Source organism: Vanellus vanellus, assembly GCF_965231255.1.
Source record: "Vanellus vanellus genome assembly, chromosome: 20".
Classification (NCBI taxonomy): domain Eukaryota; kingdom Metazoa; phylum Chordata; class Aves; order Charadriiformes; family Charadriidae; genus Vanellus; species Vanellus vanellus.
The window spans coordinates 6,313,994-6,327,112 of NC_138925.1; the positions used below are offsets into that span (position 1 = coordinate 6,313,994).

Below are 13,119 nucleotides of genomic sequence, written 5' to 3' on the forward strand. Positions count from 1 at the left end.
TCCTCTCTCCCATCTGTGCCTATTTTACTTGCGCTGTCCCTCCTAGGAGAAGGTATAGCTCAGAGCCCTACAGGGCTTAAAGCTTTTCTTTTTTTTTTTTTTTTTCCTAGTGGATTGCTAAATAGCTACTTGCTGCCAGCTAACCCCCCGCCAGGTGTGATGGGCCTTGCACATGGATAGCGATGAGGAGTCCAGTGGGAGAGGATGGGAGTAGGGCCAAGGTTAGGAGAGAGCATCTGAGTTGTAGGGTTGATCATGGTTAGTGGCTCTTAGTGTCGTTTCTCTCTCGCTGCTTTTAGAAGCTGCCCTGTGCTCTATCGCAGAGCTCAACACTGCGGTGGCTTTGAGCAGAGCGGCTGTGCCGAGGGATGGGCTGTCAGGTAGTCCCTGGATGGGGGTGGGCAGCCCGCGGTACCACCCAGCCTGGCAGAAGGTGCTGTGTCCTCCTGCTGCACCCAGAGCACTGTGGGGCAGAGCGGGGCGGCGAGAAGTCAGAGTAGGCTCCACGCTTAGGCTGTGGAGTGATGGTGACTGGGATTTTTCAGCTCATTATAGCAGGGTTGAAACATCCATCAGTACTGGGGGCTTCGTAAAGCCTGCTCAGTGTGAGGTCGTGAGGTGCAATACAAAAAACAACCCTGTGTTTTTGGCTTCCGCATCTGCTAGAGTCCATTATAAATGCCCCATTGAGAAAACGCAGCAACTGCAAAGGCACAGATTCCTGAGCTGTCTGGGACCGCCTTGTAGAGAGGATACGGTGTGCTTAGCCGGGAGGGACTGAAAGTACCAGAGATAGAGAGGCAAAGGGCCAAAGTTCAGGACAATCCGGCCTTTCAGCAGAGAGACGTCCTAGGCTGAGAACAGGTCCCCGAAGGGAGGAAGGAGAGCAGGAGTTCAGCTTCCGCACATGCCGCTTCGAGAGAGGAGCTTCCCTGACTGACAGCTAAGGAGTGCAAAGCTGTGCTTTGACATCCAGGCCGGCTGAAATCTGAGTTCTAAAAATCTGCCTCCTCTTTGGCCCTTGCTGTCTCTCCCTGTTAGTTGCATTGGGCAAATGTCCTCTCCCAGAGCCTGTGCCCTCCCCCAGCTGCTCTGAGCAGGGTGAAGCTCAGCACCCACCCCTGCTTCTGCCGGGGCCGCCTGTTAGGCAGCAGGGGTTCGCTTTAGGAGACGCTGGTTTGGTAGTGTGCCGGGGGAAAGGTGGATGCTTTTGCATCCCTCCAGAGGGGACGGGGAAGCAGAAACCTGGAGTTGCCCCACGCTTCCCCCTTCTTGATGGGATAATGTGCTTTCAATCCAAAGCGTGTCCTTCCTTGCCCCTAACTGTGATGTTCGTCCCATCGGAACGTGCTTTGTTAAAACCACGTATAAAACCAGTGCTGCTATGGAGCAAACAGCTGCGCGTGCATGTATTTAGGAAGGTGAGTGCTTGTTAGGGAGATGGGGTACGTGTAACACTTCCCAAGAGGAATGACAGAGATTTGGGTTGTACTTGGGAGAGGATGAGGGTGACCGGGTGTGTGGAAGAGAGAAGGGGTCATTCTCTGATGATGGAGAGAGGGAAGGAAAGGACACTGGTGAAAAAAAGATGGTGGATGGACGGGTGTTTATGGGAGGGAGAAGCAGCAGGTCTGTGCGTGTAGAGGGGAGCCCAGGAGCTGGGTTTAGTGAGGATGAGGTGGTGGGCTCAGGAGCGTACATGTGCGGGCTGCAGTATGTGCTGAAGAGAGCTCAAGCAAAAGGCTCTAAACGCAAAATACACCGCTACTCGCATTCTGTGTTACCCCCCCACCCCAAACAGTGTGCTCTTGCATTGGTGGCGTTGCAGTGTGTCTGCATTCCTGCGTTGGGGAATGAAGATCAGAATTGGCTGAAAGCTTCTGAATGCGGCCAGTAGGAAATGTGCAGAAATCTTTAACGCAACCACCTTGCGGAAGGATCATCCATTTACACCTTCCGTGCCAGCTCCTGGTACACCGGTGGGGAAGAAATCAATAGCTCGCTGAGACAAAGGTTCAGCAATCTTCTCAGTGCATTGCAAACAAAATGTTTTACGATAATGGGAGCTGCTGTAAACAGCCTCCCGGCGTGGCCTTGCTATGTTGCGTTATGGGGGGGTGCGTGGCTTAAGGGATGATGCGTTTTTATGCACTATGGTTTCATGCCTAACAGGTTTTTTACTATGTGCAAATGCCAGTGTTCAGGGGTGACCCAGCTCCGTGGCTCTAAGCTGCAGAGCTGTCTGTGTTCTCGTCTCCAAAACCACAGCTGCCGGGGAGGTCTGGCACTGGTCTGCAGGCTTCTGCCAGGAAAACCCAGCGAGGGTTTGGTGGTACGCTGTGCATTTAGAAACATGTTTCAGACAAACAAGAAAACTTCAGCAAAAACAAAAGTTGCCGTGCCTGATCTCAGCCCTCGACAACATTCAGCTTTCTCCCTGCTGTGGATCAAGACCTGTGGGACACCCAAAGGAGATGCTTTTCTCAAGTTAAGGCGCTTTGTGGAGGGTTTATAGTGCTGAGCGAAGGGAGGCTTTTGGCTCCCAGCCACACTGCCTTCAGAGGAAGGAAAAGAAATCGGTATAGTAAGTTTTGCTAGGTCAAAGAGCAGAAACACACGCTGCAGTCATGAGCAGCTTTGCTGGTGGAGTCCAGCAATAAAACCCACTTGTAACAGCTCAGCCGCCGTGGCTCAAACGGCCACTGGCACTCTGCAAAGGGGTGGCTCAGGGCTGTGGTCTGCTGCTGAAAAAGAAGCCATTAAATAAATTGAACCCCCTTCCCTTGCCGCAGTGTTTGGTAGTAATAATGCTACGCATCAGCCACTGCGTGGAGAGACAGCGGGATCAGGCCCCACACACAGGTCGTTTGGGCGAGCTCCAGTATGAGCTGGGGTGTGAAAAATTGCTACGGAGTGGAGGTGTGGTTTCATTTAAAAACAAACAAACACACAAACAAACCAGGCATCTGACTGACATCTCCCAGAACCGAGGGGAACCTGCTGGCTAAATTACCGAATGATGGCAGTTTACTTTTGAAATATTGAGCTGGTGTGTCCAGAATAAACACCCCGGGGAGACTGGTGTAAGTATAGCCCTGCTCTGTATATGAAGAATGGAGCAATAAGACCACGTATCCAGACTTTAACCTTTATAACACGGTACAGGTTAGGTGGAAAACTCTTGCATGACCCTGTCATTTGAAATAGATGGAGGCAAAACAAAGTATCTTATTTCTGTCCTTAAGAATGTGTTAAAATGGTATTAGAATGTGTTCATATGAAACCGCCATTTTATAAAACTGTACTAGCCCTGCTGTCATTTCGGTGATTATACGTATGCACATCCCCAGGTTCTGCTTCGCTCAGCTGACGGGGAGAGGGGTTAGAAACTCGCTGGACTGTTAATGGAAACCGTCTGAGAGGCCAACGCGGGTGACTCAGTTGGATGGTGCCACGTTCAGCGGTACCGCTTGGCCACCTCAGTCAGTACAGCGGCACTGCGATATTTATTAGTCCGTGTTGCTAGAAGTGTTGGGGAAATAGAAAGGGCCGAGTGCTAAAACAGCCCAGTGAAGAGGGCTCATCCCCCCCGATCCCAGTAGGTGTTCTGGGTAGCGGGACTCACTGCTGGACTGTGTGCCGGACTGCGTTCTCCAGGCGGCCGGTGTGTTCTAGGGATGGCTGTAATATACAGCAGGCAAAGGAGGGAAAAAAGAAAAAAAAAAAAAGCTGCAAAACTGAGTGTTGCACACGAATCCCTCTAACCTGCAGAATGTGCTCCACAGATCTGTTTATGTATTTTGCCTGGAGACTGTTTTGGAAATTAGCAGCTTTGAGAAGGAAATGCATGACCAAGCGAGTTCCTCCTTTTCAATGGCATATGCCTCACTGAAGACTGCAAATACTTTTGAAGTCTACTGGGTCAACTTTTTCCCAATATCCACACGAGTGTGAGTGACCTAGGATTTGCCCAATTTTAGATTCTTATCTTTTCTCCTATGTCTTCTGCCCTTTTTGAAGTTGGGATAAGGCTCCTGGGCATGGCACTCTTCTTTCTCGAATCCGCTACCGTACGCTATCAGCTGGGCTTGCTCGTGATGTTGCAGTAGGTCAGCAGTCGTGGTCACTAAACCTGGGCATGTTCCCCAGAGAAAAAAACTTCATGGCCCATCCCAACGTAAAAAAAAAAAAAAAAGTAAAAAACCCCAACCCCGTATTGCTTTATCTAAACTGGCTCAACCAGCCCTAATTGACATTCCCGTGTATCTCCTTTTACGTGTTGGCTCCTAGCTGTGGACACAGGATTGTATATACCTCTCGTGTATTACTATGCGCCTACTTCATCACTGAGGCCCTTAGCGGCTGCCTTTTCTACGGCGCCCTTCTGTGCAGCAGCAAGACGAGCGCATCAGGTATGTCACTGGCATTTCTAAGCCTGGACCTGCGTTCTGGTTTCTTCCAGGTATTCCGAGAGCAGGCTATTGACGGTGAGACCCTGCCCCTCCTGACGGAAGAGCACTTACTGAACAATATGGGGCTGAAACTCGGACCTGCACTGAAGATAAGGTCACAGGTAGGAAAACTTCCTACGAGGCACACTTTAAAGTTGTCCCTTGCTGGAATACGGCTGTCAAGAGACATGGTTTATTCAATACAATTTATCAAGCGATAATTGTTTATTTATTTATTTGTAACTCTGGTTTTAAGAAAGCTTTATCTGTCTACCAAAATGTTCTATACCCTCATCTGGAGCCAGTCACACAACTCCTTCAGGAAGAAAACACGGCTGCTATTCAGTGCCCAGGGGCAGAAGCAAATAGTTCAGGCCAAGTGGTGGGAGGGAGTAACAGGGATGCAGTGCGAAACTCCTAAAAATTGCCCGGCTCCTGCTGTTCCCCCAAATACCGGCCAGGAAAGAAGAAAAGCCGTAAACAGGTGAGGTAAGGTAGAGATGTTTTCAGCACAGCTGAACCTGAAAGTAGTCATCCCAAAGTACCTGAAGAACTGGATAAAGTCATCTCAGGAACCAGTTGTCTCTTTCTGGACTGGATGTAAGTCCTTTTGCTGCTCATTTTCCTTGTAACGAGCTGGCTCCTGGCAGTCCTCCTTTTTAGCGAGGCTTGAAGCACAAATGCATTTAACACGTCTCAGCATCATCTGTTGATTACTTTCCCTCCCCAGTGAGTAATGGACCAGCTCCTTCCCTTCTCTGCTGTGCTAGTAACAGACTTCGGTAACGTTTTTCTCTCTTGCTAGTCATCGCTTACTGGTCTTGCTGATGTGCCCCCTCCTGCCCCGCACTGCGCATCCCCCCCTCGGTGCGTGCTGCTCACTTGTAGTTTGATACATCAGAAGTAGAAATCATATTTGCCTCTGTTGATTTAATCACGTTCCCTCTTTTAGGGGACAGTATTTCCTCCTCAGCAGACTAGTTTGCTGTGTGCCCTTACGGCAATGTTTCGTCTTCGAAAAATACCTTTTTCCCCCTCTATGACGTGGCTCCCAAGTCTCTCCCTGTAGCAGACTGCTGCTTTCCTAACGCTGCCTCGCCGCTCTCCTGCCTTCCCCAGCGGCGGCCGTGGGCACGGGGACTTCCATTTCCGTTGCCCCCATTCCCTTTGGTTGGACTCAAACCTAGAATATCTCCACCAGCTTCTTTTTTATCCATTTAATGGTCCGAAAATAGCTTCTGACACATGTCAGGAACAGGCTGTGCCTGTTCCCTCGGGGATTATGTCATGTGAACAGCTATGACAGTAACGTGCGTGTGCGCGTACGTGGGCTGCACAGATAGGCGCTGTTCTGGCATCGGTTCCCAAACCCACAAGCTATACGTTTGTTACATTATGTTAAAACAATAAGACCAACTTTACTACTTTCCCTACAGCCCTCACTGTTTATGAGGGGTCTAATAAAAAGGTTCTGTGGGCAATTGTTCCCTGTGGGTCAATTCGGTAGGAAATAAAACTCTTATGTTTCTTAAAAAACAGAGAACGCCAAATAGCCCACAGACATTCTTAGATCGGATTTGGTGAGGGGAATATGAGATATGGGCTGAAACTAGAAAAACCCTGCTTCGATTTAATCAATAGTGTTTAAAGGTCTATAATAAGGCACGGTTGGGGCGGGGGGAGTAAGTGGGGAGCAGAGTCCTGATGTTGCTAACTGAATAATGCCGCAGTTGTCTGGTTTGAGCACAAGCCTGTGTTTTTGTTTAAGCCTAAATGTGAAACAGCTGTGTAGGTGCTGGAAAGTTGTGGGGCCTTTGGCCCTTGCTGGGAGGCGAGAACTGCTTCAGGAGTTTTCTTCGGTGCTGCCGAAGAAGGGAGAGGCTGCAGGCTTACAGTTTCCTGTGCAGTTAACAGCAGCCACCCTGTACTCAGATTTTTTTTTTTTTTTTTTAACCCCCCTCACCCCCTCGCAAGAGCGATTTCTGCTCTTCAGAAGCGGACGGAGCCCCGACCTGCTGTAGGGTACCCTGCGCTGGGGGAGCAAAAGGAGAGGGGAAGTGTTCCAACAACCTGTCCATCCAGTGGCGCCTGTTACTGAAATAACAGACGTGGCAGGAGTCGGTCATTCTCTGACAGCAGCTACAGACAGGCGCGTTCCAAACGCCGCGCGCAGCAGAGACGGCCCAGGAACTGCTGCTTAGCACCACTGCGTCCCACTCACGAAGGGGATCTGGGGTCCGCGGCAGGGGAAGAGCACCATCCCCCCTGTCCACGCGGCCTTACCTGGCCAGGGAAGTAGGCTGCAAAGTTCCATAGTCCCCTGATGCGACAGTGAGATCTGATTATTTCAGATCAGAGGCTGGACTTGATTCAGCTTTGGGTTGCATGCATCCTTTCAGCCCACGCCTCAGCAAGGCCTTTAGTCTCCTTCTGGCCAAAGAACACAGATGGACCTAAAACACGGAAAAGGGTCTGCACTGCCAGTCCCAGCGCACCTTTAGCCTGACACGTGATGTAGGGTAGACCTTGCAGCTCCAGCTGTACTTTGGTGCCATGCACCAAAGTTCCCAGTATAGCCAAGGCAGCGAGGCAGGGAGCGCTACTGCGGGACAGAGTCCTTCAGAAAAAAGGAGAGAGGAGGAAACCCTCCCTGCTCTTCCACGGTAAGGCACCAAGGTGGGGTTTTTTTGGTGGATTGGGAATGGCAGCTCTTCATTCAAATGATGTAATAACACAGGTCTTCTATCTGCAGTTCACTTTGGAGCACAGAACTTGGGCTTGCTATGTGAAAACAGCTTCTGTGGGTTTCTGAAGACAGCTTGGGCACATTCGCATCCCTTTTTGCTTGCCTGCGTTGATTTCCTCTTGATTTTTTTTAACAGGTTGCCAAGAGAGTGGGCCGAGTTCTGTACATGGCAGGCTTCCCCATGGCTTTCCCCCTGCAACCTCCTGGTTTACGGCCACCAGAGCGGGACCTGCCCCCAGCTGATCTCCGGCCGTCCTCCACGGGCAGCGTGGCCTCCCCCTTCAGCAGCGGGCTGCCCTCCGCCAGCCGCGTCTCACCAAAGCAGGAAAACGGAAACCCCTCCATCATTGCTGGGATCAATGACACCACGAAACCTCCATCTTAACTGCAGGACAGCTCTTGACTGCTTCTGGAACTGGGGTTCAGTTGAACAAACTGAAGGTAACGCGTTTTGAGAGAGCAGGAGAGCCTCCCTCGGCAGTGTGAGACACAGGAGTGAGGAAGGGAGGTTTTTAATTTTTTTGGATGCATTTGCTTTTTGTTTTAAAAAAATCAACAACAAACCAACAACCACACACAGAAGTTTTAAAAACTGTAAAAAGGGAAGGAAAGAAAACTATCCAAAGACGTACTGAGACAACGCAAGTGAAGAGAAAGAAGATGATTCTGGAGGATGTCAGCAGCATCGCCATTCCCTTTCACACCCCTTCTCGCTCACCAGTCTGAGATGGAGTGCTGTGGACAGGGAACGAACGCTTTTCTTTGCCTTCAAAGAAACATGGCTTTCAGGAACTCCTGGGTGTGACTCCAAGCAGGGAAGGGGAAAGGGCATTGCTCCTCCCAATGGTACTCAGCACCCCTGAGCAAAAAACCCCATCAAAAATGAGACCAACCACCTTCCCGAATATCTCCTCCTCCCTGGAAACTGTACTCAGTTCCTCATTCAGGTGTCTATGCATCTCTAGCAACTTTTAAAACAATACCAAAGACAGACAAAAAGGAAAAAAAAAAAGGAAAAAAAAAATAATAAAGGCAAGTTCCGGTCCATGTTTACTTCAGTGTGGATGGTACGGCACAGGCGGCTGAGTGCTGTCCCACCGGCTGGGGGCTGCCCTCTTCCCTGGCGCGTCGTCCTTTTTGGCACACACAGAGAACGGACTCTGCCTGTGCTCCAGCCCTGCAGAGGTGTTTCGTTTTTTTATTAGCTGTTTTGTTTTAAAGAGAAGAAGAGAGTGTGTGCTTTGGTGGGACGAAGGGTCACAGGCCTCACTCCATTGTGGCCCCCTCCCTCCTTCACGTGTACAACAGACTCATTTATACATTTGGGGTGGGTTTTTTTTGTTCGTAGGGTTGTTTTTTTGTTCTTTTTAAAGCCTTGTTACAGAGGTGGATGTAGTTGCACATTCTGGCCTGCTGTGGACCATGAGACAGATACCTGTGCGTTCCCAGAGGAGGGGGAGGGATGCTGGGGGATTCAGGCTAAAAACAATGGGTAGAGGTTTTTACTACTGTGAATGAGACGGTAACGCCTGGGGGTGACCTCCTGTGACTTGTACAGTTGTGAACAACAATCACATGTGGTACTTTTCTCTCTCTCTCTCCCTCTCCCCCCCCCTTTTTTTTTTTGTTTAAACGTTGCACGTGCTACCGTTTTTCTTACAGAATAGCTTGGTGGTACATTAGCTTCTTTATATTGTAAAAGGAAAAAAAAAGTCATTATCCATCACATCACGATAAAAATACTTTCCAGCAATCAATTTAAATAAAAAAGAAAAACACTTAATTTACAAATGGTACCTAGCTTCCTGAGCTCCTTGCAAGCAGTTGCTTTACCCAGAAGTCTCCTTTCTTTCACTGTGCGTACACTTGCGCCGTATGCCGTACCGCTGGTGTCAGTAACTATCGCTGCATTGGAGCTGTGCTGCGTTTCTGGCCTAAACCCCACCCTGAGGGTTGGTTCACAGCTGCCAAAAGGCAGACAGCACCTTGCCAGTGAAGTTGGAGAAAGGAGAAAAAGGAACTCCTTTCTCTTTTGGAAGAAAAGGTAAGTTAAAGCTTTTTTTTTTTTTTTTTTTTTTTTTAATTAGGGCTTTACAGTTCTCATCTTTGCAGTCCCGGGCTCCCTTATGCAATTACCTGAAGACAAGAGGCTTCCCCAGCTGTAGGGAAGCTGTCTCGAGCACTCCCAAACCCCTAACGAAGCAGGAGGTGCTCTGCTCCCCTCAGAGTGGGCTATAAATGATAACAATAATTACAATAACGATGTTGTTAATAATAAAACCCAAATTACTAATTTCTGAGGTTATGTCCTCCTCCTTATGGTGAAGGGTGGCTGGGTGCATGTCTAGGAAGGGCAGGTCTAGTAATTACTCTAAGCACAGCTGAGAAAAAGAAACCCTCTCTGTATCCCTGTTCCTGCCACTAAGCTCCAAAAAGACGTAAGAAACCCTGAATGAAGCAAACACCCCACACCACTGTACTACAGCAGTAATTACCTGTGCGGTAAGGATGTCTGGAAGCAGGAAAGGAGCAGTCTTCCATGTAGGACAGGAAGAGCATCATTCCCTCTTTACATACGTACACTGAGTTGTTATCACTTACACACGTGGGTGAGAGGGAGGCCACTAGCCAGGCTACAGTACCTTTGGGTGTTTATCTGCAATAAGGACATGTTTCTGAGCTGTCATTGTTCTGACTCCATGAACATAGAACTCTTTTTAAAAAAAAAGGGGGAAAAAGATTGTTCTTTTAAGACATTTTTCAAAAAGGCATCTTGTCCTCTTGTGGTGTGCCGGCGTTAGGATGCCAGGAGAGGAACATGAAGGCAGAGATGACCACGTCTGTGCAGGTGGCTTCGCCACCCCTTGCACTGACAGACAGCTACTGACCTCGCTGAACGGTGGCAGAGAAGACTAAAGATCACATTTAGTCCTGGACCTCTATCTTCTGTTCCAAAAATCTGCATTCACAAATAATTCACAAAAAAATTCACAAACTCTTGACAGGCACAGTTAATTTTCAGGAGTGATTCTGTCTAAGAATACTTAACTTTTCCTACCTTGGTCAGCAAATACCCTCCATTTCCAGTTTATTTTCCAAAGAAATATGTTTCCTAGCTGCTGGTCCTGCAGACTAACAGTGGTCTCACCAAGATAAGCTGTTTATATTTTCCCAGGAGATCACAAGTTGCCCTTACCCACCTTGAGCTACACAATGTCCTCCCACAAGAGGACACATAATGAGCTGCATCTAGAAGCTGCCCAGGGGCTGCAGTGGTGGGCTCTGAGGTGTAATACAGAAAGGCCGGGAGCCCAAGACAGCCTACAATCATCACTACTGTTCCCAGGACTCGCAGAACTCAACGATGTTCACCACCAGCATCAGCAGCTACGACTGGCCCTGGAAAGAGGTGATTGTATGTCGCTGTGGATAACAATAGGTCTGGTACAGAGCTCGGGCTCATGCCTTGTTTTTGCTAAGGAAATGTATCCTGCGCAAATCCAACAGCAGCACAACATGAAAGTATGTTTCCTACGTTATTAGTTTTGCCTCTTCTTACTCCTTCCTGCCTGCACACCCTCCCCCCTCACCCCCAAAATATCCCAAGGCACACACTTACTTAAAAAATTAACTTCTTTAGCATACTTACAGCCAGTGCGATTGAACTGCTTCTGATGTTCCTGATAAAGGCTTCCATTCGCAGTGAAGATACAAAGCTGAACCACCCTATGCAATCCTTAACAACTTCTTGGCAAAGGGGAGGGGTTTGGTGAGGGCCCAGAGGAAAATATGGGGCCACACAGGTGGTTGGCTGAAAAAAGACAGTTGTACCCTTGGACAAAAGAACTGGTCGTTCCCCTTGGTCAGCTCACTTGGGCTCCAGCAGCAGCTGAAACAGAACCCTACGCTATTTAAAGCAGCAGATTTTAATGAGGGCTTTTTATTACCTATGCTGAGCAGTTTTACTGGCTTTGACATGGCCACAATTTTACTGTTACCAAAAACATAACCGGTAGAAAAAGCTTGAAAGTCCAAGTAGCGTCTCTGCTGTGTCACTGAGAAAGTCCTTGGTGGCACCTGGGGCTGGGCTCCCACCCTCCATCCTCCCCAGCTCTTACCACTTCTGCGAGAACCAGGTACAGGCGCGGAAGGCTGTGTGATCCAGTACACAGCGGCTCGGTAAGGGATAAGCTTGGAGGGGGTGATTGTGAGGGTGCTCAGTCGTCATCAGAGAAAGCCAAGTCCTCTACAATGTCCTCTTCCCCTTGGGCCAGCTGTTCGAGATCAGATCGTGACATCCCACGCGTGCAGCTCCTCTGCTTCTGTGACCCTTGGGAAATCCGAGCGGCTTCCTTGCCTTCCTCTGTGGGTGGAAAGAGCGAGAGGTGTAAATCCTGCTTTACTGGGAGTGAGAGTGAGGCAAGTCGAGGCAACTCATTGCTAATTAATCCCAGACACTCATTAATTTATTGGCGCCACTGCAGCTCCCAGATAGCGGTAGGAGAGCGCTGCGGGGTACTCAGTACAGCTCTGGCTCTGAAGTACCTGGGGCGATAGGAGAGGAGGCTAACACACACTTGTGCCTGAGGCAGAAACACAAATTAAGAACTCAGGGGGGCGCGAGGCAGGCGGCACCTCCAAACCAGGAGCCCTCACAGCTCAGGGCAGTGTTTCTCCCGGGAGATGGAGGCTGGGCACTAAGGGCTGACAGAAAGGAGCTGTCATAGGTAACTGCAAGACTCTCAAACGCAAAACTAGCCCCAAGCGCCCTCCTTCTGAAGTGGTATTTAATAGTGGGGTGCACACGTGAGAACTGGTTTCTAGGAGCTGTGCAGGACTGTACACGTCCTCACCCCCAGTGCCCTTCCCTCTCATTCCAGAAGCATGGCTTGAGCTTCCTACACCTCGCATCCAAAGGGGGCCCTGCAGACCGTCTTACTTAGGCTCTACCAGCAAAGCATCTGCTCAGCACCAATTCCCACCTCCGGCCTTATGCCCACAGCCGCAGCTGTGAGACATGGCTGCCTCTCCCTCTCCCGAGCACTCCCTGCATCAGCTGTCAGGCTCTGCCAGTTCAGCCCACTCACCAAAAAGGCCAAAAAGTCACCTCTGGCTGTCCAGATCGGGCGCTGGATGCTGACTACAGTTCTCATCTTTCAAAACCGCACTGGTGACACCAGAGCATCAGGACCACAGAAGTGCCTCTCCAGCGCACCGAGAGCGTGTGCCGAGTTCTCCCCTAAGGCTCTGGCCTGCTGGGGGGGGGGGGGGGGGGGGGGGGGGGGGGGGGGGGAGTGTCATGGACAGTAGCTCCTTGCTGTTCTATTGCCCAACCAGGCTGCGTGCATGTGTGTTTTGGTAAAAAGCACAACAGGAACACCCAGCCCACAGAGCTTAAGACTTGGGAGGGGTGGCTCTGCCTGTCTGCCCTGCCTGACGGATGTCTGGAAAAGTGCCACAGGCCAGGAGCACCTGGCCCTGAACGTCGCTGCTGCTACACCAGCGTATCCAGGCACTAAGAGACTCTGCTGGCTCCACGCCGTGCTCCTACAGCCCAAAGCGAAGGAAGCTGCCATTAGGGGTGATGGAAGGGAGGGGAGCAGGGTTCCTGCTCCCCCAGACACCAAGGAAGGGTGCTTTTCCTTCAGCTTGCCTGAGTACTCCTGTAGGCAGAGAGGGAAAACACTCCCTCTTTATCCTTTACAGCATTGTCAGAACATGCATCAAATACCCATCTATTCTCGGCGCCGAGGTTTGGGTGTGCGTGCCAAGCCACAGCCATCTGCCATGCTAAATCAGTCGGATTTTGCTCTCACTTGGAGTCTTTCCCCCTTCCTGCTCTCCCTGCTCCCCCAACTAGCAAAGAAAGCCTCCACACAGGAGCTTTTGTGGCTGTTCCCCACAACCGCACATCACACCCGG

The 13,119-nt window shown here is 50.1% G+C and overlaps 2 protein-coding genes across 3 annotated transcripts in view; one reads left to right on the plus strand and one right to left on the minus strand.

Annotated features, from left to right (window-relative positions):
* The window catches only part of SAMD11 (sterile alpha motif domain containing 11), a gene marked incomplete at its 5' end in the record, with an annotated part of 127,507 nt that extends 118,236 nt beyond the window's left edge, over window positions 1–9,271 (plus strand). For both annotated transcript variants that reach the window (XM_082493664.1, XM_082493665.1), the window contains 2 exons: window positions 4,463–4,573; window positions 7,334–9,271. In XM_082493664.1, the coding sequence (XP_082349790.1) occupies window positions 4,463–4,573; window positions 7,334–7,582 (360 nt within the window). In that variant the 3' untranslated portion in view covers window positions 7,583–9,271. The remainder of the gene's footprint in view (window positions 1–4,462; window positions 4,574–7,333) is intronic.
* Window positions 9,272–11,127: 1,856 nt separating this feature from the next.
* The window catches only part of NOC2L (NOC2 like nucleolar associated transcriptional repressor), a 53,682-nt gene continuing 51,690 nt past the window's right edge, over window positions 11,128–13,119 (minus strand). Inside the window, exon 19 of the mRNA XM_082493478.1 lies at window positions 11,128–11,560. Coding sequence (XP_082349604.1) covers window positions 11,415–11,560 — 146 coding nt within the window. The 3' untranslated portion in view covers window positions 11,128–11,414. The remainder of the gene's footprint in view (window positions 11,561–13,119) is intronic.